Raw genomic sequence first — 23,762 nt, 5'->3', positions numbered from 1 at the left:
ATGTTCGAATGATTATAATTTATGTACATATAAAGATTAACTGCATAGATACAGGTGTGGCGCAGAACTATTTGTTAACAAGGCAATTTATATGGAACAAAAATCTGATTCACAGTGAACGGGTTAAAACCATGCAACATCTCGATTCTATAAAAGCTTCATTTAATTCCTACCTCCTTACTTTATACATTTTTCCACCGACCTTAAAAAAGTATATTGGGTTGGCAACTAAATGATTGCTGATTTTGTCATTAGGTGGTATTGCGGATTATGTTTCTTTTTTTTTTTTTTAAATCGTTTATTTTGCCAAGATTTGTTTTTTTTTTTATACATTTTTGAAATTCGCAATAAACAATGAATTTGAGTAAAGTGTGTTAGGCAAAAGTACCGATACACGACGGTACGACGTAGCCATGCTATATTATGTGTCGTGGTTTTACGGTTTTTGTGTTTATTTTTTTTTTGTTTTTGTTTTTTGGATTTAAGCTGCAGGGGAGCGGAGCTTTTGTGTATTCTTGTTTGTGTTGTATTTTTGTCCTGAAACTTGGCCGAAAAGAGGACTCTTCGGTAGTTTACTTTTGTGCGCTGTGGGATTTTGGAGGGGGGGATGAGAGGTAAGGGGAGGGGGGATGTTAAATTGGATTATTTACAATGTTTACAGTATTTACAATGTTTACAGTATTTATAAGTTACAGTATTTACACCTAGGTTACACGGTGGCAGAATTGGTTTTTGTCGAATTGGTGGTTTTCACTCATATTTTATTATGGGTTTGGTATCCACCAATATTTTTCTGTGTTTGTCTTTAGTGTCTTTTAGGGGGAGGACCATGTTGTACCTCCACCTGGTGTCTGCGGTCTATTGTCTTTATCCCTATTTTTCTTTTTATGTGGAAAATTATCGGGATATTATTTTGGTCTTGGAGGTAGTTTTGGTATTGACAAAATCTGTAATCACTTAGCTGCGAACACAATAAATTGCAAACAGCAATCGTACGACTCCTTAATGACGAAAGCATCTTTTTGAACAGTTCTTGGATAGTTTTGAATAGTAATAGACCTGGAAACACCTAGTCAGAACAATGTTTCTACTCAGGAATAACCGAGGAGGTGGGAGGAGAGGCTAAATAACTGGAATTACGGTTGCATAGAGGGTACAAAGATCGTTCACGTGAACGATATTCGGCCAGTGTTTCCTGCACTGTTCCATTTGCTTTTATCCACTGGCATTATCCAACCTTCCCTGCCCGCCCCTCGCACTCTCTCTAATTTCCTCGCCCTCTCGTCGGGTCGCTCGTTTTCACTCGCAGGCGCCACGTAAAATAATAATATTAAGCCAGGTGAGATTTAATCGGGGGCCTTTGAACGAAGCCTGACTGGCATGCATGCTTCGAAACCGCGGCCACGCTGCTGTTTCCCTGTGTTTTACCTCATATATACGTGTTTCGCATGTGTGACGATAGGCTCGCGCGAGCGTGCGAGAATTACATTCATGTTCGAGCTTAAGTGCACTTGGTCGACTGACGTTGCGCCACCCGAGGAATATAATAATTCGTCGTTCTTCCACTAGCAACTTTCGCTGGGAACCATGACCACGCCGAACATTATTAACGAGAGAAATTTTATCACGAGGAAATTTTCGCAATTCACTTAAAGCAGAAATAGATAATTGTAAGGCATTTTATCGTCGAGGAGTATGGACTGAAATCTCTGAAGAATTTTCCGCCATCTCACTGAAACATACATAATATATACGTACGAGTAGAATAGGTAACCTTATGATTTTTCTAGTAATTTATATTTATCAGGTCTGTAAGTATGAAACCGGAATTCGCCTATAGACGGCCCTAGCTGATAATGTAGTTATCACTAACCTGCGTCATTGATGCCAAAAGTCTTTGTTGACATCTCACAAACATTTTCGACTTATAACAATACAAGTTTCATACAACAGCATAGTTTGTAATAGCGTTGAACATGTCGAATTTTGTGCCTGGAAACTACGATTTGCGGACAGCATTGATTTTCTGTTACCATTTGAAGAAAACTGCTGCAAAATCGCATCGAATGCTTGTCGAAGCTTACGGTAAACATGCTCTTGGTAAATCACAGTGCTTTGAGTGGTTTAAAAAATTCAGAAGTGGCAATTTTGACGCGAGGAACGAAGGACGTGGAAGACCATCGAAAAAGTTTCAAGACAGCGAATCGCAAGCATCGTTGGATGAGGATGACGCTCAAACGCAACAACAACCCGCTGATCGATTAAACGTGACACGAGAAGCCATCTCCATACGTTAGAAAGCCATGGGAAAGATCCAGAAGTTGGGAAAATGGGTTCCACATGAACCGAATGAAAGACAGCAGGAAAACCGAAAAACCACTTGCGAAATGCTGCTCGCCAGATACAGAAGAAAGCCATTTCTCCAGCGAATTGTGACTGGCGATGAAAAGTGGATATATTTTGAGAATCCTAAGCGTAAAAGATCATAGGTAGCTCCAGGCGAACCACCGACATCGACTACAAGACCAAATCGCTATGGACGGAAGACAATGTTTGGTGGGATCAGAAGGGTGTGATCTATTATGAGCTGTTAAAACCTGGCGAAACCGTTAATACTGAGCGCTACCGACGACAAATGATCGATTTGAATCAAGCTTTGCGTGAAAAAGGACCAGAATATCAAAAAAGGCAACACAAAGTAATTTTGCTCCATGATAATGCACCATCGCATACAGCAAAACCGGTCAAGGAAACGATCGAAGCGTTCAGTTGGGAAATACTTTCGCACGCGGCTTACTCACCAGACTTGGCTCCGTCCGATTACTATTTATCTGCATCGATGGGACACGCACTTTTTGACCAGCACTTCACTTCTTACGAAAATGTACGAAAATGGCTCGATGACTGGTTTGCCTCAAAAGAGAGACAGTTTTTTTGGCGTGGCATCCACCAATTGCCAGACAGGTGGAAAAAATGTATAGCTAGCGATGAGCAATACTTCGAATAAAATATTTTTAATCATTTTCATACTATAAACGTGTATTTTCTATATAAAAATTCCGGTTTCATATGTAATATAATAATACTATAATAATACTTCACCTGAAAAGTGGAAACTAAAGCCAAGATTCGTAACAGATATAGAATTTTGCTTTATTCAATTGGACACGTGATCTATGTTATGAATGTGACTTGGTGTTATAAAGAGTTAACAGAAAGTTAAGAAGTTAAAAAAATTCCTGAAAATAATTTATGGTTCCCTTGGGCTATGTTCAATTGTAATCCTTAACTCATGCCAATTTATCTATTCTTTAGCCTGTGCTGCCCCTTGTGCCTTGTTCTCTTCTCATTCGCCATCGCTTTAATAATATAATTCTAAATTAATCTTAGCATTATTTAAAAACTACCTAAGAGTCTAATTGACTCGAACGATCATTAGTCGCTTAGTCAAATTTCTTTCCAAGAGCAAATCTGCATTCCCGACCTTCCAACCATAATAACTATATCGTCCGTCTGAAAATTAACAAAAGCATTCCTCCGTTAAAATAACGTTATCGGATGAAGAAACGGTAACGAAGTAAACAAAATATTACTTGAGGACTAATAATTTTAAGCGATACTAATATTAATGTTCGTCGCAGAGTAAATAGCAATTGCCAGGGTATCGCGCTAACGCTTAATCGAAAGTGATTCCTTCATTCCACCTGAGCGAGCGTTTCTCGGGGATTTGCCTTTTTGAGAAATGAAATCAGACGTGGCTACCGACTGCCATTGCAAAGCCGACTGGTACACAATACACTGTAAGCAAGAGTTTTATCGATTCAACGATGGTCAAAGAGTAATACGGATTACCAAGAATTCTTGCATCTAGTTAGCAAAGTAACTCCTTGCTGGAAGATCCACCTTTTCTGTTAAAAGTGATGCGAGGAGACTTCTACTGTATACAGGGTGTTTCTACAGTCTTAGATACGATTAGAAAAGCGGTGATTCCTCGTTCAAAGAGTTAAAATTAGTATACATACACATGGTGGATTTTCAAAGTTATCTTCCTCGAAAACGAAGCTTCGTATGTAAAAATTTTATTTCATACTTTTGCGAAGAATTACTGTGTTCTCTGTTGTACTACAATTGCAGAGATACTTCGTATTTTGTATAACCATGCACATTTTATTTTATTGGTTCAAAATCCAAACCAGTGTGTACAATGAAAACGAAGCTTTATATGTAAAAGTCGTTTCAATTTATAATTTCAATTCATAATTTCATAAAGAATTAACCTCTTCTCTGTTGTACAATGAGTAAAGAAAACTATCAACAAGTACCTGAACTGTCTACAAAAATAAGAAATACTATAATTGAAGAGATACGTATTTTCTATGAACATATCATCCTTTTCTATTGATTCAAAAGATATGTGAATTACAATGTTTAAGATAAACAGCGGTTGTCAGCTAGTCTGTTACTTTTATGTCACTATCTGTGCCATTCTGTATCCACATTCTTATGAGATGGTAATATACAAACCCCAGACAAGGTCAAAAGCGCATAATTCCATTGCCAGGAAGATTTCATGTTCTATAAAAATATAATTCTAAAAGATCCAAGAAAGACTTGGATGCAACACTAATGATCACTGATATATAGAGACGTTTGCCAGCCTGGCTAGGAGAAAATCAGCGGCAGTGCACGCTCTGTCCTTCCGTTAAGGTGCTAAATTGATGAATGAGTGGCGAAAACGGAAAACATTCCATTGTTCCAGGCCGGCTCGTGGACTAATAGAACTTGTCCAACTCGATTATTCAGCTTGAAGATGCGTGAGCTTAATGGCCGCCGGCTAAGTTCCAGACGCGATGTTTAAGTGACTGATGTTATCAGATTATTTGAAAAATCTGTGAAATAAAATCCGTACAAAATAAGTTGATTTTCGTTTGAGTTAAATTTAATATACGTTTGGGTATATATTACTTTTAACCTCGTCAATTAAATACTTCTAATATTAGGTAAAATATAAAAAGGCGATAAGGGGAATGGAGCAATACAGGCAAACACGGGTGTAAAAGAAGATGTGACTCTAAGGCGGTGGCTTGACAGTTTCGTCCGCCCTCTACCATTAAGTAAATTGACTACCACATACCGGTAGGCTAAATAACAATCTAATTTCCATAATGCGTAAGTGACGCCACCTTTTTTCAACAGAAAGCATTCCTCCCTAGTTAGAATAAGTTTGGTTGCATTGCTTTATATCCAAAAATTCCCTGCTAATGAACACGCGTGTAAACAATTCAGAACTTCGTATCGAGTTTCTGAGTGACAGTGTGCTACGATTCGATCGATATCAAAAATTCTACTCGGAAAAATTATTATCGAAACTGTTATACGAAATCATGTGAAACATGGTTCGTGTGGCGATATTATGCTTGTTTCGTTTGCCTGTCAGTCCAACACGACAGCTGACTATAGACACTCGTGAACATAACTTGACTCGAGATCGTAATTACGAAACTAATTTCTGTCTGTGGTCATATACATATTGTCAGACAGCTCGATACGATTATTATTTTTGAAGTAAAATATTTGAACGATCTCGTGATTATATACACATATAGGAAAAGAAGGTTAACATGATCTAAGTTGAGTATGCTTTTAGAGTGACCACCACTCGGTCGGTAAATACGGGCTAAATAATATGACGTAACAACTTACCCTTGACATTCGACAACAGCTGATGCAATTTGATCCAGATTTAGGGCTTAACCCTATCGGTCTTCGATAAAGGGTGGACAGGTTCGCTCCTTAGAACACTGACCAGCTGTGTTGGGCAACAAGCGGCTGTCGCTCGATGGACCAGAGTTAAGCTTAATTCGGTATATATTACTTTTAACCTCTTCCGTTAACGCATCGGTCACGTACGAAGGGCATTGACATCTATAATTAAGATGGAAAGGAATTTGAGTCACAACATGTGCCCTTCTGAATCACACAAATATTGATAATGAATCTTAATGGCTAGAATCTCGTAATTGTAATTGATATATAAAATTACACAGATGTTTTACTTTTCTAAAGCTTTACGTCAAAATAGTTCTTTTGCATTGTCACTGTACTGCTAGTGCTAACATTTTTATGAATAGTAAATATAAAGCAAAGAATTTCAATATGTATAAACGCGCTTGTAAATTTTATACAATGAGTTCCTAAATAAAAAGAAAGATCAAAATTTGTTGCAGCAGCAAAGACAAATCTGAATGTGGGAGAATATGGCGGTAGCACAGTTGGAGGTGGAAACGGATCCCCGTACGCAACTACGGCGAACGGTCCTGTGAACTGTCTTACCGGTGGACCTATGGCCGGTATTGCAGGTAGCTTCAACAATACCGGCCGAACCAACTTCACGAACAAACAACTAACAGAACTCGAAAAAGAATTTCACTTCAACAAGTACCTGACCAGAGCAAGGCGTATTGAAATCGCATCAGCGTTGCAGTTAAACGAAACGCAAGTAAAAATTTGGTTCCAAAACAGAAGAATGAAGCAGAAGAAGAGAATGAAAGAAGGTTTAATACCGGTTGATAATACAACTGTAACATCACTCAGTGGCGCCAGGAGTTCGAGTAATTCACCAACTAGTTCCTCGAGTCACGAAACTAGTGGTCTCGGATTATCTAGTTTTACGAACGATAATAGTCGGGAATCCCCACCCTCGTCTTCGAAAGATTGACGCGTTCCTTACTGCAGCAACGAACGTATCTATGGCCTACGACTTAACGATGATTGGTGAAATTTGGAAGAAAAAGCGTTATTTTAAATCGTGTGATTTAAATTTACATGAATTTCCTTGCTGCAGCAGCAACAATATCTATAATAGTATTTCCAATTTTAATAGAACGGAATTATTGTAACGATATATGATACACTCTTTCGACGATCTTGAAAATTATCAAAATTAATCGAATATAGTATAGAAATTGAACGATGTATGTACCAATTAAGCGAACTATTTATTTTCGTTTGAGTTATATATGCCGTAAAGGCAATACGAACAGAATTCCTAAAAAGTTACCATATACCTCAGTTTGTGTAAATGGTATAATGATATTTATATATAATTATAAATACCAATGATTGATCACAGCATATTATGTAAAAACATTTGTGAAAATATTCTCAGATGCTAATTGATTACATCTAGAGACCAACTTTCTTTTTGGTGAGGACAATTATTGTTTGATGTTATCATCCTTACTATATGGTAATATTGTTTTAATTACTTTTTTACTCGCCTTTTCCCATTTTGTTTATTGCGAGACATTCCAACATTGATAAATTTACATACCAATGAATATTGTTAACTAGTTAATACTTACGAATTATTGTAAAATTCTTGCATAAATTTTACATTCTCGAAGAAATTATTAGATATTAATAAAGATAATAAAAATGATCTTCATAAATGTAATAGTGTACTGGTAAATTATAAACATTCTATAATGATAGCATGATAACAGTAGTTGTGCTCCCAATTCTTCTGTATGTATATGTACATATAATCTAATGCAAATCTTGAGTGAGCAACAATGTACATCATTATACAGTAAGATATTACCAGAGTATTAAAAAAATACAAGAAGAAGATCATTGCACAGACGCTATAGCTAATAATTGAAATGTATAAATAAGAAATTACACTGTATGATGAACTTATTTTAAAATGATTGCAAGATTTGCATTGATTCTATTTAACTTAATTTGATCACTTAAAAGTTAACAAATTAATGTAATCGTATAGTTATATAGATTATATTGTGATCTAATAAGAAATTCTGTACCTAAATGAATTTGGATATAATAAATTGTGATTATTCTGTAGTATTACTTAGAATTCTGTAGAGAGAATAAAATATTAATACACTACGAAAGAAAACTTATAAAATCCACTGAAACTCCGAAATAAAATGATTTACCTAATTATAACTTCGTATTTTACGACTTATTCTCTGTCAGGAATCAAATTAAAGTTTTTAGCACACACTATCTTTTCTTAACAATTCCACCATGCACGGTTAACTTTTTTCAACGTTTTCTAACAAATTTAAAACATTATCTGACCAATTTTATGAACGTATATACTGAATTCAAAATACATACAGGCAGTCCACAATAAGCAGCATTTACTGACACGTCAAGTTGGTAACATTGAAATCTATTATGAAAACCATAACCTTCAAACATTAAGTTACAAGTTATTAATTACATAGAGTGAATTTTAAAAATTACTTGATACTTTAGCATATCTTGCTATTATAAAGTTTGCATTTTATTATTGATTTCGTTAAAAATAAAAATAATGAGATAACACTAACAAAAATGGCGACTATCGATGATTTTAGCAATATAACAATAAGTACCAGCGATTTACTCGCCTTTCAAAGAGAATTAATACAAGAAAAAGAACTTCTTCAAAATATATTAGCAAAAATTGATAACCAAATAAGTAGTCTGCAGGTAAATATAATATTTACAATGCCTTTTTTATATTTTAATATTGAAAAACATTTCATATGACAAAATGTTTAGGTGGAACAACTTCATTTATTGGGATTAGTGAACAAATCATTAAAAGATACAAAAACTGAGTCTCATCCACAAAGTATCAAGTATCAGTCAACAAATGATAATCAACAAGACTTTACAAACAAATCGTTAGACTTAGCTGTGCCTTCAACTTCCACATATTACGAGGAAGAAATGGAAGATGAAGATGATGAGAATGAGATTTTAAGTTAAGAAAGTTGTATTACATTAAACTACAATGATAATTTAATTAGATCTGATAATTTATTTCCTTTACAAATAATGAAACTAAATGGTACGTGAATTTATTTTATAAATATGTTTCTCATTAATAAATTTCTATTATATTTATGTTAAGTGCTTTATCTTATTAATAACTCAATAAAAGTACAAAATCAGAATTAAATAGAAACCAAACTATTATTATATTTCTTAAATCGAGGGACTGAATTGTCTATACAAATTTGATGTACTGGCAATACGATAGCTGTCAACTACTATTGTTTCAAAGAATATGAAACATTTGTACTTAATTAATTGAGTGTAATTTAAAATATATCTATATATTTATACGTTTTACGATGGATGACCTTGTCTCAGATGGCTTGGATCTTCAGTGAACGATGGAGGTTTGAATTGTTCTGCAGATAAACGGGTAATAAATATTCCTACACCTTCTATTAAAGCCAATAACACTCCTCCAATAATTGCACTACCAGCCATGGCTGGCAAACCATTTCTTGCTGCTAATATTCCACCAGTAGCTGCTCCACTGATAATAGAGTTCCATGGGTCTTCTTTCTTCCTAAGATGAACCAAAGTACAATCGATTGTAGAAAACATACCACCCCATAATGCAAAATTTCCAGCAATAATAGGAGACTTCTGCTTAATAGCTATAAGGCTTCCTAGGACTCTTTTGTTTATTCCACTGGGTGCATTACGAAATCCTTTAATACTTTGAAATACTGCACCACCAATAGCACCCATGGTAAATGCACCACCACAGTCATCTATTATACGCCATGGGCATGGTTCTCTTGCGTATTCTTCCATTCCTTAGTTGATATTCTGTAAAATAAAGTTTATTTAATACACATATTTTTTTTTGTACTAACAGTTGCAAATAATGGTAATAACTATCATATTATTATGGTTTTAACACATTTTATGCATTATTAAATAAATGATACATGTATGTATGATCGTTGTTATCAAGGAAAAAAGAAAAAAAAGGCAAGTACTTAATGCATCGTAACAATCATGTATTAATGTTTAATATGTTTTTGATTTCATGTAAAATGTATGAAAAAGATTAACTAAAAGTAACCTTTACTGCTAGCTCTTTTGAATTTTATATTGACATTAATGTTTCTGGAGCATTCTTTTTACATTCAATCTTCCTATACAAACATGTTACGTAAAAGCAATATATCTATGTGCATTTAAATAGGAAAGATGAAGAAACGTGGAAAGAGTAATATACGATATAAGTGAGGTTATAGGACTAGATCTCGTGCAAACTCGATTAACATGTACATAACAATACGAAAGATTGCAGTGCATTTATAAAAGATCTTAGTCTTATTATAAAAATAAAATTTTTTTACGTATTTACCATAAAATTTGTTTCCAATAATTAGAACGCCGAGGAAAAAGATGCCTCGAGCGCGACACTGTGGTGAATGTGACTATGTTAATGAACCTTCATACAAATAAAAGCCTTTTTTGATTATGTAAGAATAACGAGATGTCTATCAATTTAATGTAATAAATGACTTTTCGAAAACAATTGAGATATATTTTATCATTTCGTTAAATTATTTTTCGTTTACACTTTTCATAATTACATTTGAATTCATTTGTACAAGTAATGCATTAATTCTGCCTCACAGTGCATGATATTTCGTAATGAAACTACTGTATCTCCTCGTATAGATATATTTTATTCCCATAAATAATCCAGAACATACTTATAATTCGAACGAATAATCAATGACAAGTTTTATGTCATGTACCTGCTTTAAATACAATACGACTAGCAGTTTGTTAAATACTAGACTGGCACACGTTTACGATAGTTTAAAATAGAACTAGCAGACAATGTCCAAAAATACATCATACTTTTCATTAGTCCTGGATATCCAGTCGCTTTTGTGTGACAAGAAGTTTCGTATTTAAAGGGAAACATCATTTTTTAACACGTATTCCATTGTATTTTAAGTTCCCGGTAATTAATAAAATCGATCTTATAACATAACTGACGATCCAAAGCTACGACTCATATACTAGAACTAAATTTAAGTAAAATAAATTATACGTAACATTTTAGAATTTCGATCGTCACCCAAACAGTCGATAGACTATAAAACTATAAGAATAAGAAATTATTTCGTGCCTAACGATAAAAATTATTTGACCAGTTGGATAATAATGAACACAGTGAAAATACATCAGAAACAAATTCGCTTTTCCTCTGTTTAGTATGCTTCGTGTGCAACATATAAAAGTGACGTTTCTTGCAGATAAAAATGTCAGACAACGAGACTCTTAAATCAACCACTGATCCAGACTCTTGTCTATCTGAAATGGCAAAGTCAGGTCAACAAGACAATGCAAAAGATACATCAATCGCCATGGTAGAAAATCAAAATGCACCCATGCAAGATATTGACTGTAAGATTTCGCATTGCATAGAAGATCAAACAATAGAGATGTCCGCAAAGGAAGTAAACTCGACTATCGTTGAAGATATGAAAATTGTGTGTGAAACTGTAAATAAGCCTCCAGAAAAAGAAGTGGAGGATAATAGCACAACATCTGAAGCGAAACAAAATGTGTTATCTGTAAGTTAAATATTTCTACATACGGATAATAATAGAACTTAGAATAATCAAGTGTTGGTATCGTAAAATTGTGAATTCTTTTTATAGCCAAATATTCTCGAAACGACCATAGGCGCCGGAGATACTTTTTTCGTGACAAAACAAGACGGAAATGATGATGTGGGGAAACCGGAAGAGCAGATTGCACTTTCTGACATGATCGATTCGATTAAACCGGAAAACGATAAATCAGTAACAGGAAACGATAACAATGTAACTGAACACGAACTTTTAATATCGAAATTAAAAGAAGAAGTGCAGGTAAAATTTTATATACAAAAACAGAAAAGATTAATATCAAAACAAAAAAGATTAAAAGATTAATAATAATAGATAATAAGTTTTATGAAATCTTAATTTCTATGAACGATAATAGAGCTATGATAAATTCTTTTCTATTTACAGAAAGCAGCCAACGAACGAGACTCTTATCAAAAGAAGTTGGAAAGCGCAGAAAAAAAACTGACAGAGTTGCAGTCGACGTACGATGCCCTGTTGAAGGGTGAAGGTAACGAGGTCATGCTTCGTCGAATGGTGGACCAGTTAAAGGGTAAACTTATCCAAACTTCGCTGCAATTAGAAGATCGAATTCGTACTGTGTCTAATCAGGAGAAGCAAATTAGCGCATTGAATAATCAGGTGGCTTCACTAAAGGAAGTAGAGTCCCTCACAAGAAGTCTGTTGCAAATTCGTAATATGGAAGTAAAGCATTTGCAGGTAATCGGTGAAATGTAATAAATAGTATATAATCAGTAAAATATATTTTTTTTTTTTAGTTTATTTTGGTTTTTACAATTTGTACTGAAGGACATTTGGTAAAGTGTTATATCTCATTGGTAATAAAAAATAAAATAAAAATAAATATAGCATGTGGGTGGCTACCCCCAGCGGGGTGCCAACTTCGTGTTTGCTAGGTTATATCTTTTATGACATCAGTAAAATATGATTAGCATGATCATAAGGTCTGTCAATCGAATGATTATCACATTTAAGACAATTTGGTTAAATTATACAAAGAATTATATTTTTAGAAACGACAAAGAAAGTGAAGTGAATATTTATTGCCACTGTTATAGGCAGAAGTTGATGACATGGAAGTCCGAATTTCTGAGGAACGTGAACGATATAATACGATGATTAATAAAATGGATGCCGCGGTCAAATTAAATGCAGATTTGAAAAAAGAATACGAGACGCAGCTTTGTCTTTTCCGAGATTTACGAGAAAAGTATGAAGAGAAGGTTTCATTATTATCAGAAGAGAAACGAGCCCTTGAGGCTAACGTACAGTCTCCTAAATAAGAAAGTATCTTAAACTCGCTGAATTGTTTTGTAATTATTATAATTTGTATAAAATAGAAACTTTGTTGGGAAATAATTTACGGCTACATATTTCTATACCTCTTAACCTACTCCTTTGCTGAGAATGAATGAAATTATAGATATAAATATATTTGATATGTGCTTTAGTAGAGAATTTTTAATACATATATAAAGACTGATTAAAAATATATTGTAAAAATTATCAATAAATTAAAATTATAAAAAATACCTTCCATCTGTTTCCGTGGTGTAGTGGTTATCACATCCGCCTAACACGCGGAAGGTCCCCGGTTCGATCCCGGGCGGAAACATTTTTTTGCAGGAAAGCAAAAGGGAATTAAATAATTCAGAAGATCAGTAGAAGTTCTTGTCACATAAATTTGACTTATCAGAATATTATTTTGGTTGTAATTTATAAAAATGTTTAGGCCCTGAGGAAATTTAAAACTTAAAATACTGGAAAATCACAGAACGAATAACATAAAAATTATAACAGATTAGAAAAAATAAATCATTTGTAAAAGTAAAATGGATTTTCCAAGAACACAAGGAAGAGAAACTTATGTTTATATTCTTACTATCATTAGTGGTAATTCCCTCTTGCACTGGTCTGTATGTATACATGTGTACTTTAACAAATGAATAAGAACACATTTGGTCCTTAACTAAACAGTGCACTTCGACTTATAATATGATACAATAATTTAAAGAATTTTATATAGTAAAGGCTTTCTTTTCAAAAAATACTAAATAGTCTGTGATAGTATTTTGTAACAGCCAATATAAGTACCTAAAATGTAGTAAATATAAATATGTGCTACAGTTTTAATCTAATGAAAAAATATGATTGGACTATAAACTTGACTTGTATAGTAACAGTAAATAGGTTACGAAAGAGTAAGAAAGAATGGAAGAAAAATTCATAACTTTACTGAAACAACAACATGACTGAAGGAAAACTAGAATAAAAAGAAATTCTTGTTATCATGCGTGTGTTGTGCGCAGTCGGTGATTCCCAAAGTACAATGAAGCCTTGAACTTTCACGCAGACAAAGACTGATACGTCTAACAGTTCGTATAAATACGATGCAACTCGATACATTCGATATCAGTGATTCCTCATACAGAAGTCGGACCACTGGTTAATCAGGTAAGATACACACCATATATATACCAGTAATTATCTTATTAAAAAATATTTATAAAAATATTCAAAGATGTAAACGCAACTAAATAACATTATTTTCATACAGAAAATCATGAAGAACTTTATCTTCGTCATTCTGGCTATTACCTTTGTGGTAGCTGTATCTACCACCACAATCCCAAATGCACGTAAAACTGAGGTAACATTAGAGCATATGTCCATAGTTAATTAGAGCAGATGTACTCATTCTAAAAATTACATGATAAGAAAATAATCGAGTCAAGTATGAGAACCAATATTAAATCATTTTTCTTATCCCAGCTCCGTCGTCGTCGGGAAGCCGGACCGGAACCAGAACCAAATAATCGACCACCCCGACCTATAAGTCTCCCACCAATTAATCCTGTAAGTATTTAAATATCAGTATTTAAATATTAATGCACAATGACAATATTCTATACCAAATTTTTTGGTAATTTTTATCTAGCGCCTTCCTCGTGAAGCTGATCCAGAACCGGAACCAGGCAACCGACCAGTGTACATTCCACCACCACGTCCACCACATCCGGTAAATATTAATTAGATATCAACCGTTTATATGATAATCGTCGATACTAGGGTTGTTCGATTAAATTTAATTTTAACTCTCCTCAGCGCCTTCGTCGTGAAGCTGATCCAGAACCGGAACCAGGCAACCGACCAGTGTACATTCCACCACCACGTCCACCACATCCGGTAAATATTAATTAGATATCAACCGTTTATATGATAATCGTCGATACTAGGGTTGTTCGATTAAATTTAATTTTAACTCTCCTCAGCGCCTTCGTCGTGAAGCTGATCCAGAACCGGAACCAGGCAACCGACCAGTGTACATTCCACCACCACGTCCACCACATCCGGTAAATATTAATTAGATACCAACCGTTTATATGATAATTGTCGATACTAGGATTGTTTGATTAAATTTAATTTTAACTCTCCTCAGCGCCTTCGTCGTGAAGCTGATCCAGAACCGGAACCAGGCAACCGACCTGTGTACATTCCACCTCCACGTCCACCACATCCGGTAAATATTAATTAGATACCAACCGTTTATATGATAATTGTCGATACTAGGATTGTTTGATTAAATTTAATTTTAACTCTCCTCAGCGCCTTCGTCGTGAAGCTGATCCAGAACCGGAACCAAATAACTGACCAGTGCACATACATCACCTAAACATCATATCCGGTACATATTAATTAAATATCAATCGGTTATATCGTAACTGACAATATATTTCCTACTGAAAGTTTTTATATATAGTATTATATAATATAACATAATGGTATCAAGCGCAATGTAATGTGTTCAATTTACTTTTTAGCCAGGCTGAATGTGCATTAAATACTTGAAGAAGTATTCATTATTTCCTTAATATACCTGAGGCGAATTGATATATTTTAACATAATACTCTGTAAGATGTACATAACTTCGCAATAAAATTGGTTGTTATTTTAAAATGTAGGAAAATTTGTATTTATCAATCCTTATTTATATATATAAACATTACCTATATGTACAAGAAGTAAGAATATACGTTTTATATTATATATTTTACAACTGTATGTTTCCACGAATTACAAATATACAAGCCTACTCTATCGAAACAACGACCGGCGCTTCATCTTCAGTTTCTTCCTGCAAATTAGAAAAATCCCACAAGAATTTTATAGACAATCGTCCGCTAAATCTCGTTGTATAAGATTTTAAACGTCCATCTAATTCAGAATTCATTTCAATATTTGCGAACAATTTGCGTAAATTATGATAAACAAAATTATTATTGGCTACAATGTCGCAAAGTATGTCTTCGGGTACGTGCATCAATTGAACTTCTAATGCTTTCATAAATTCAATGTAAATTGCGCGACGTTGTGATATCGCACAATCAGCTCCACAAATAAGAGATACAAGTTTCTTCCAATGTTCGAAGGCATCAAAACTTTGTCCAACAAGAAAACAGACAAATGCCAACTCCATTTCACCAATTATCTCTATGGGACTGTAAAGATATTAATAGTAGGTTATAAAATTCTGAAACAAATATTTAACTAATCACTTACAGTGTCAATTTCTTAAGAACAGTATCCAATGCATAACTCGTATCCAAAGAATACTTTGTAATCTCTGTTGGTGATGCTCCATCTGGATATTGCTTACAAGGTATTTTTGAAAGTCGAAGTTCTGTTCCAGGCTTAGGTTTCATATCAGGAAGAAGCTCATCTTCCTTCTCTTCTATGGTAATTCCACTCCTCCTTCTTCTTTTCGAACTTGATTCTCCACCTCTTGGTCTTGCAGCATCAGTGCAATATTCTAATTCTAATGCTGACCTTACAAAGCTGAAATAAAGAAATTTGTTAATGAAAGAATAAATATAACAAAGACAATTAATAATTTATAAAACTTATTAACATACCCACATATAGGTGAACAACGTTCAACAAGAGGAGGGGTAATATGATTTGTTAATTCCTTCCATTGTTTCCATATATCATAAGGGTAACATCCTAGAAATCTATCTAAATCTTTCAAATTGCTCTTGTACCTTTCAACCGTTTCTTCTTCTATAGCTTTGTATGAAAAATTAGATTTCATTAATAACGAAGTCTTTTAACATTATTCTAGAACTTTAAGTGCTATCATACTTTCTGAACTTAAATCTTCTTCTTTTGCGTCCCAACGTTTCACTAGAAATTCAGATTTTTTAAATATATGAAAAAAGCCAACTTTAGGTGTTGCTTCTCCAAATTCATCTACAGCGCTTAAAGAATATAGATATGTAAATATTACGTTATAAATAAGAAGAACATAACTACGACAAATTTACCTATAATGGACATAATGAAATCCTGGTGGGATCATTTTAATCCCTTTAAAACAATCTACTGTATTCCAGGATTTTAAATCAATACCAAATTCTGTGCCAACAGGTACATCCAACATAACTAATGTAGCACCTTCAACGAGAAGTCTCTGGGCTAGAATTTGATCCATTTCTATTCCTTTGCTTCCCATGATTAATTAATAAAACTGTAAAATCTGAGTAATTAATGGTTTTCTTCACATATGAATCGTATAGAAATTCATATATTTATATAAATTCTTTACATTTGTGTATTACTACGTTAGTATCAAGCATTTACCTAAATAATTGGAAAATAAGTTTATATTTATTTACTGGAATAACATGATACAATATATATGAACGTTGTTGAATAAAAGATGCTAGAAATATATTTTATTTCCATCTTTAAATTAATAGTTTACAAAACTGTTACTTCCAAATTAATACAAAATTTTGCAGTTTACCTAAAATATTCTTGTAAGCGTTTAGTATATACAAGCGGTCAGTCTGTCATTCCATTTTCCATCACGCATGAACAATGTACAACATAGATTATTCCCTTGCTAAGGACCATCGTTGCCCCCACCATTTCTAAGAAATACATATATACACACCTTCATTTCGCTTGTACCGAGTTCTAGACCTGTTTTATATAAAAACTATAAACTTTAGATTAGTTTAATTCTATTTCTTTATCAATTCTATATCGAAGCAGAATTTTTGACATAAATCTTTCCTTACTAAGCGAAGTTAAACTAGTTATACAGAACCATTGAGAATATTTGTCAATTTCAATAACAAATCACACCGACTCAATTCGACAGTTAACATATGAAGTAATAAATTCTATGTAGTGTACTAATTAGTAGAATATGGAAGGAGAGAAAAGAACGACATCGTAAATGAACGGAGTGAGGCGATGCGCAAAATTTAACAAGAAAACGCGCGGCAGATTTCGAGTGTATTGAAAAGTCATAATTGTCATATTGTATCTTGGAAAAGGAAATATGTACATATCTATATTAAAATTTATGCCTAATATAACATAATACTATTAAAAGTTCATTATTATAAAAACATACAAAACTGCGTGAGTATACAAAAACACCGTAAAAGGTATTACTGTTAAAAGAATACTTATTAATATTATTAATTTATACTTTTCTATATATATATATATTATATTATAATACGTATAAAAATCTTTTACACTTGTATATAATCTTTTTACCTGTATATAATGTCGTTACATTATATAAAAATTTTATGTCATAAATGTTAGGGTCCCTAGCCAGAACTGTAAACATCAAACTGAACGCCGCATAAACGTGTTTCTTGATCGGCGTTCAAAAATATAAATAATTTTAAAATAAATAGTACTAATTGTCAGTCTAATTACCATGAACGATAATCTTTCGGATTTAAAAACAGATGAAACTGCTCAAGTGAGTATTTTATTCTCAGAAGTTTTTACTTTAAATCGAATTTAATACTATCGACTATTTAGGTTAGTTTGAGGTTATAATACCGTTTAATTCTATGTTATTAGTTAATAAAAATTTAATTTGAACTTTAATCAACTCTAATCTAAGACTCTAGTCAAATGAAATACATCACTTTAATATGAGTTTAATATGAAATATTTACTAATAAAATTTATTGTTATGCTATTTTTAAATTCTGATTCTTATTAAATTTAATTGTCGATTGTTATTTATTTCATCTAAGGTGGATATTTCTAATATAGACAAATTAACGCAGTCCTATTTATTGTTAAAAAAGAGAATTACTGGAACTCAGTAAGTAAATTAACATATTAATTGTGTATTTTTATATATTTACATCTGTCATCATTTTTAATTAATATTAACAAAATGCTTATTTTTAGTGAATTAATCAAAAAATATAATGATAAAATAAAAGAATGTGAACAACTAAAGAAAGATCTAGATACATCAAATAAATATGGGAAAGAAGTAACATTTAATTATAATTCTACTTTATCAAAACTTATTAAATTTGAACTTGTAAGTAAAAGAATATATGTAAATATAAAATACTTATCCTGCAAAAGATTACCTTTCTTCCTCTTAGTCATGCATTATTAATATATAATTCTCAGCAAAATACAGAGTATAAAAAAAGTATTGAAACTATGACTACCCAAATAAATGAAGCTAATATCAAGGCAGCAGCTGATCAGCAGCATATACAACAATTAATATGTAAAATAAAGGACATAGAAGAAGATCAAAATCACAAGAGAATACAATATGACTTAGAAAAATCCTCACTTCAATGTAATTTTATAAAGTGGATTTAAATATTCTATGTAGCTTTACTAAGCTACTTTACTAAGCTTTGATTATCTCTTGCAGTAAGAATCAAGGAATTGGAACAGGAGTTAAAAAATGTAAAAAGATCCTATTCTACAAAAAAGAAAAAGATAGGAAAGAAAATTTCTATAGAAAATGAAAATAGTAAGTTAATTTAATTAGAGAATTAATATAATTAATTTAAAAATATTTTTTAATAATAATTTAATATTTTAAATCCAATTTATTTTATAGAACCAAAGTTACAGGATATTGGAACTAATACATTGACTACAAATACAATAATGCAAAATCCGAAAGTTGCACATAAAAGCGTATCAACCGACGATTTGTATAATAGCAAAGATAACATGTATCCTATATATTGTGACAAGTGCTGTGTTTTGTTAGATCCACCTCCTATTGAAAAAATATGCAACATTATGAGTAATTCATGTCCAAAACTTATTGAAAAGATTGAATCTCCACCAAAAAGATTTCCACCTCCACCATTAAGATCTCCATCTCCATTACAACCTTCAATAGGTAAAACATTGAAATATTGACAGTGCTCGTTTATGTGAAATATATTTTAATAATTTCATATATCTTTAGATATAAAGAATGGACAAAGATGTAAAATTGAAACGTTGTCGACATTATCAGACACTTCTTCGCAGCATTTACCGAACCAGAACAGTCGTGTAGAGTTCATTTCAACAAGTCTATTAACGCCCCATACTATTTCGTTAGGTCGCTCAGACTATTGTAATACCTTTCCTCTGACATCGAATTTAATAGATCCAAGTACATACTATATCGGATCGACGCCACTTAATCCGTTATCAAGGACAGATTCGAATACAACTAATCAGGATAATCATTGTGAGAATATGGTAACGCCTTCGTTTTCGATTATGTTATCGTTACAAAAAAGAATCGATACGTTGGAAATGAAAATGAAGATGCAGGAGAAATTAAATAAAAAGAGCTTAAATCAAAGCAATAGTTGTTGTCAGCATCATCATATAAATGCTTGTAGTATGTATGATATAAATAACTCTACACAATTTAATTTCAGTAATTTAAGAAAACTGATGGATGCTTACAGAAGAAAAGAAACAAAAAAATTGAATAGGTATAAAACATTGACGAAATTATCTCGATTGAAATGCAAAAGGCTACAAAACGTGCATACTGGTTTTTGGAAAATTGAATCAATTGTTAACAAAACTGAACGAACTTCTAAGAAAAAGCCTAAGAAGTGTAAGTATCGACATTCGTTTCTCAGAAAATCTGATAATTTGTTACATAGTACAGAAGACATAGAAGAGTTGACTGGTGACAGTAAAACAAATATTAATGTACAATCTAAAAGCATATTACGTATAAGAGAATCTAACTTGTCTTTAAATTCTGATCATACGAATAGAAACGAAGCTGAAGCAAAAATAGTACGAAATTTGGTTGAATGTAGTAAGTCTGTAGGAGGTGAAACTGATTCAGGAATATTATCGGATACTATTGAATCTGGTAAACTGATCCGATCTGAAGGAAATATGGACATATATTCGACACTAACAGAGCATAAAAGCGCGATAGAAAATGAATCATGTTCTATTGAGCATATTAAACCGGTAAACGAATCACCAATAAAAGTAGTACACGTATCACATTTAGTAAAATTGAATAAACCAACTGAAAAAACTAATACTTTAAATATAGACATGTTAGAAATGCCACAATCTGATAGTTTAATACCTCAGATTGAAACAAATAATTTTAATATTGACAATTCTACAAAGAAAAGGAAAGTGGGTGAAAGCGAATTTAAAAAATCCGTTGTTCGATTAAAGTTGTTGGAAAAAATAAAAAATTTAAAGAAGAATAGTAAAATCATGAACACATGTCAAAATGCGTTGGAACATCAAGATATGCACAATTATGAGCATGAAAATGGTAATATATCTGAAAAACAAAAAGCTTTAGACAATAATTCTGGAGTAGTCAAAAAGGATGATTATATACCTAAAAAGAAACCTCGCATTGCACACGTACCTAAGAACACAGTGATTAAACGAAAGAAATTAAACGATGTTCCAGAGTTCAAGAAACAATTAGTAAAAGATTTAGAAAATGCCAACTATACTGATTTAAATGAATTGAAAGGGGATAATAATGAGTTACAAAAAATTTGTGGTAATAATATACAAGAAACTCAATTAATTTCTTCGAAGGCACATTCTAGTAGTACTGAAAATATTGTAGGAGATCCTGTTCACAAAATAGCAGTTACCGATATTAAAAATTTACAAGACACAAACATAACATTCGAAACAAATAATAGGTATAGTCTACTTGATACTACACACAATACTAATTCTTTGGAAGAGATAATCGAATTGGATGAGAAAATGACTGATTCGAATAAGAATGACGAACATTTGAAATATGTATGTGAAAATAATTCTCTAGATGAAGATTCTCTAAGAGAAATCAACAAAACAGATACTATGAGCAAACAAGAATTATTAAATTTCAATGACATGTCTTCCACTGATACTTCAGAGATAAATAATATAAGTGAAAGGAATTTATGTATTGAAGAAATAACACGCACGAATGTTTGTATTACACAGGATGAGTCTGCTATAAAACATGAACTAAAATCGTACGGTCTACTTAAAATATTGCAAAAACATATTAATGATAATCCAACTAAGAAAAATAAGAATATGCATAATAAAAAATTTTTACATATCGGCCTAATGGCAGGTAAGATTATTTCTGCTAACAGATTTTTTAAAACATGTGGGATTATCTAAAATATGCTTTATTTATTTTAGATAAATTCGTCAGTAAACAATTACAAAGACTGGTAGATAATGATTGGCAGAATTCCATACATTGGGATGTGATTGAAAAACTGCAATTTACCTGTAGTTCTCGTATTATAGCTAAGTTAGTATCACATCATATTTGTAATTAATTTTTAATATGACTAATTACTAACATATATCATATGAATTTAGAGGAATTATAGAATTCTTAAGCACAGAACAGGAACATAACAAAAATTTAGATAATCATTATACACCACCTGCACCGTTAATGACGAAAGCACAGCAAAGAATAGCAGCATTATTAATTGACCTAGAAAAATCAGATCCCACTATATTTCAATTCGTTCAAGTTGGCATAGAGTACAAACTTTTTAGATTTAACCAAGCAATAGAGGTTTGGCTTTTCACTACTATTTTCATACGTAATGCAAAATTAATGAATTCAATTAATAATTAATTAATTTTATGTTTAGAGACATGTGTTACAATCTCTTGCTAGAATGTATACAGTTTTAGCACGAATTAAAAAGGATCGAGAAAAAATGAGGATATTTTGTTGCGATGCTTTGTATTGTTTGGGAGTACATGCAATACTTATTTTATATACAGTATTCACTTGTTGGCCAGAAATATTTCCAAATAATGAAACAAGTACTAATAGTATGTGTATTTTTTTAAATCATTTCAAAATCAAATTTTTATTTCATTATTGTAACTCTTTATTATGTATACAGGATTATTGCCAAAATGTATGGCACATTTAATTATGACACAGCAAGCTAAAGACTACCCTAAACTTTATGCTTTAAAAAATTTGGTGTCAATGTACTACAAATATCCAATGGGAACATTATCGAAAGATTTGCTCAAAGAACTTTTGACTGCACTTCAAGGTAAGAAACAATAATAATACTTTTAATTTATTGCCTAAATATAATTTGATCAATTTGTAGAAAGAAATGATAGTGAAGTAGAAATCGCTGTTATACTTCTTGCAAAAAGAGAAGGAGCTACATGGACGTACACGAACATTGTTAAGGGTGCATTGTTATCTATGATAATTAACAAGAAATTTCCGAGCACATATCGAGCGTTTTTTTTATTAGGTAAATTTAAAATTTAATAAACTCCATTTAAATATTTAAATTATAACTTCCACTACAATACTCGTAAATGCAGGTAATTTGATGCGTGCATTCCCAATAGAAGATAAAGATAATTTAGTTGGTCAAATTGTAGAACAACTGTGCGATTTAATCAATTCCGATGAAGGTATACCATTATTATTTATTTTATTCATGTTTTAAATGTAATAGGAAATTCAGTTATTAACAAACAATTAATATTTTTAACTAGGATCGGATGAGCAAAAAGAAGGAGTTTTCTCAGCATTGTTGAGTTTATCGAGGCATAAATTTGATAAAGTGATACAGAATACGTTAAAGTGGATTCCATCTGTGCCATTGCATGTTCGAACTATAGAACAAATCAGTGGATTATTTAATACGCGTAACTCAGATTTTTGGAGGGCTTATTTAAGAAAAAACAGACAACTGATCGTTACTTCGAAAAAAAATAAAACGTAATGCATAGTTCTTTTAATATTAGTAATACAAATCGGGAAATCGTGTGATATTTATTGTAAGATAATTTAGATTATTCAAAACTCTAAATTTTTCCATTATTCTTAAACACATTTAGGTTTTTCCATTAAGGTTAAGCTAATTTCGAATTTATTTAATTTTTTGTTTAATCAAAGATCGTGTTATTCTATTAATCACGGCTAT

At 32.2% G+C, this 23,762-nt stretch overlaps 7 protein-coding genes and 1 non-coding gene across 14 annotated transcripts in view; 6 read left to right on the top strand and 2 right to left on the bottom strand.

Annotated features, from left to right (window-relative positions):
• LOC132915477 (homeobox protein Hox-B1a-like) overlaps window positions 1-7,866 on the top strand; it is a 93,776-nt gene extending 85,910 nt beyond the window's left edge. The window contains exon 3 of the mRNA XM_060975302.1: window positions 6,228-7,866. Within this exon, the coding sequence (XP_060831285.1) occupies window positions 6,228-6,718 (491 nt within the window). The 3' untranslated portion in view covers window positions 6,719-7,866. The remainder of the gene's footprint in view (window positions 1-6,227) is intronic.
• Window positions 7,867-8,282: 416 nt separating this feature from the next.
• On the top strand, window positions 8,283-8,824 carry LOC132915522 (uncharacterized). The gene is made up of 2 exons (XM_060975401.1): window positions 8,283-8,502; window positions 8,575-8,824. Exons 1-2 carry the CDS (start codon window positions 8,365-8,367, stop codon window positions 8,782-8,784), a joined length of 348 nt encoding a protein of 115 aa, XP_060831384.1. The 5' UTR covers window positions 8,283-8,364; the 3' UTR covers window positions 8,785-8,824.
• A 148-nt stretch (window positions 8,825-8,972) lies between these two features.
• LOC132915516 (mitochondrial import inner membrane translocase subunit Tim17-B) lies at window positions 8,973-10,314 on the bottom strand. 2 transcript variants are annotated; one of them, XM_060975393.1, is made up of 2 exons: window positions 10,190-10,314; window positions 8,973-9,642 (listed from the first exon to the last, which is right to left on the bottom strand). In XM_060975393.1, exon 2 carries the CDS (start codon window positions 9,625-9,627, stop codon window positions 9,148-9,150), a length of 480 nt encoding a protein of 159 aa, XP_060831376.1. In that variant the 5' UTR covers window positions 9,628-9,642; window positions 10,190-10,314; the 3' UTR covers window positions 8,973-9,147. The 2 variants fall into 2 exon arrangements, with proteins under 2 accessions (XP_060831376.1, XP_060831377.1); XM_060975394.1 differs by lacking the exon at window positions 10,190-10,314 and adding an exon at window positions 9,892-9,993.
• A 314-nt stretch (window positions 10,315-10,628) lies between these two features.
• On the top strand, window positions 10,629-12,833 carry LOC132915492 (tropomyosin). Of its 2 annotated transcripts, XM_060975344.1 has the most exons (5): window positions 10,629-10,801; window positions 11,097-11,417; window positions 11,505-11,717; window positions 11,862-12,173; window positions 12,533-12,833. In XM_060975344.1, exons 2-5 carry the CDS (start codon window positions 11,103-11,105, stop codon window positions 12,755-12,757), a joined length of 1,065 nt encoding a protein of 354 aa, XP_060831327.1. In that variant the 5' UTR covers window positions 10,629-10,801; window positions 11,097-11,102; the 3' UTR covers window positions 12,758-12,833. The 2 variants fall into 2 exon arrangements, with proteins under 2 accessions (XP_060831327.1, XP_060831328.1); XM_060975345.1 differs by lacking the exon at window positions 10,629-10,801 and having other exon boundaries at window positions 10,814-11,417.
• A 183-nt stretch (window positions 12,834-13,016) lies between these two features.
• Window positions 13,017-13,089, top strand: Trnav-aac (transfer RNA valine (anticodon AAC)). The gene has a single exon. It is a non-coding gene; the product is annotated as a tRNA-Val (tRNA).
• A 350-nt stretch (window positions 13,090-13,439) lies between these two features.
• The window catches only part of LOC132915480 (serine/arginine repetitive matrix protein 1-like), a 109,737-nt gene continuing 99,414 nt past the window's right edge, over window positions 13,440-23,762 (top strand). Inside the window, exons 1-5 of one of the 2 annotated variants that reach the window (XM_060975307.1) lie at window positions 13,447-13,928; window positions 14,032-14,124; window positions 14,247-14,330; window positions 14,413-14,493; window positions 14,747-14,827. In XM_060975307.1, the coding sequence (XP_060831290.1) occupies window positions 14,038-14,124; window positions 14,247-14,330; window positions 14,413-14,493; window positions 14,747-14,827 (333 nt within the window). In that variant the 5' untranslated portion in view covers window positions 13,447-13,928; window positions 14,032-14,037. Of the gene's footprint in view, window positions 13,929-14,031; window positions 14,125-14,246; window positions 14,331-14,412; window positions 14,494-14,746; window positions 14,828-23,762 lie in introns of both variants that reach the window. The other variant, XM_060975309.1, reaches the window with a different exon arrangement.
• Window positions 15,298-17,400, bottom strand: LOC132915488 (protein AAR2 homolog). 4 transcript variants are annotated; one of them, XM_060975334.1, is made up of 7 exons: window positions 17,282-17,297; window positions 17,116-17,197; window positions 16,800-17,011; window positions 16,618-16,733; window positions 16,389-16,542; window positions 16,036-16,311; window positions 15,298-15,974 (listed from the first exon to the last, which is right to left on the bottom strand). In XM_060975334.1, exons 3-7 carry the CDS (start codon window positions 16,985-16,987, stop codon window positions 15,566-15,568), a joined length of 1,143 nt encoding a protein of 380 aa, XP_060831317.1. In that variant the 5' UTR covers window positions 16,988-17,011; window positions 17,116-17,197; window positions 17,282-17,297; the 3' UTR covers window positions 15,298-15,565. The 4 variants fall into 4 exon arrangements, with proteins under 4 accessions (XP_060831317.1, XP_060831319.1, XP_060831318.1 ...); XM_060975336.1 differs by having other exon boundaries at window positions 16,800-17,002; window positions 17,282-17,296; XM_060975335.1 differs by lacking the exon at window positions 17,116-17,197 and having other exon boundaries at window positions 17,282-17,400.
• LOC132915526 (uncharacterized) lies at window positions 18,097-23,577 on the top strand. The gene is made up of 14 exons (XM_060975405.1): window positions 18,097-18,262; window positions 18,546-18,616; window positions 18,706-18,844; window positions 18,940-19,117; window positions 19,196-19,297; window positions 19,388-19,678; window positions 19,748-21,907; window positions 21,979-22,093; window positions 22,165-22,369; window positions 22,449-22,635; window positions 22,710-22,868; window positions 22,929-23,081; window positions 23,155-23,247; window positions 23,332-23,577. The coding sequence occupies exons 1-14, from the start codon at window positions 18,218-18,220 to the stop codon at window positions 23,559-23,561; spliced, it is 4,128 nt and encodes a 1,375-aa protein (XP_060831388.1). The 5' UTR covers window positions 18,097-18,217; the 3' UTR covers window positions 23,562-23,577.

This window comes from Bombus pascuorum, chromosome 17, assembly GCF_905332965.1.
Source record: "Bombus pascuorum chromosome 17, iyBomPasc1.1, whole genome shotgun sequence".
Classification (NCBI taxonomy): domain Eukaryota; kingdom Metazoa; phylum Arthropoda; class Insecta; order Hymenoptera; family Apidae; genus Bombus; species Bombus pascuorum.
This window is presented reverse-complemented; position numbering and strand designations above follow the sequence as displayed.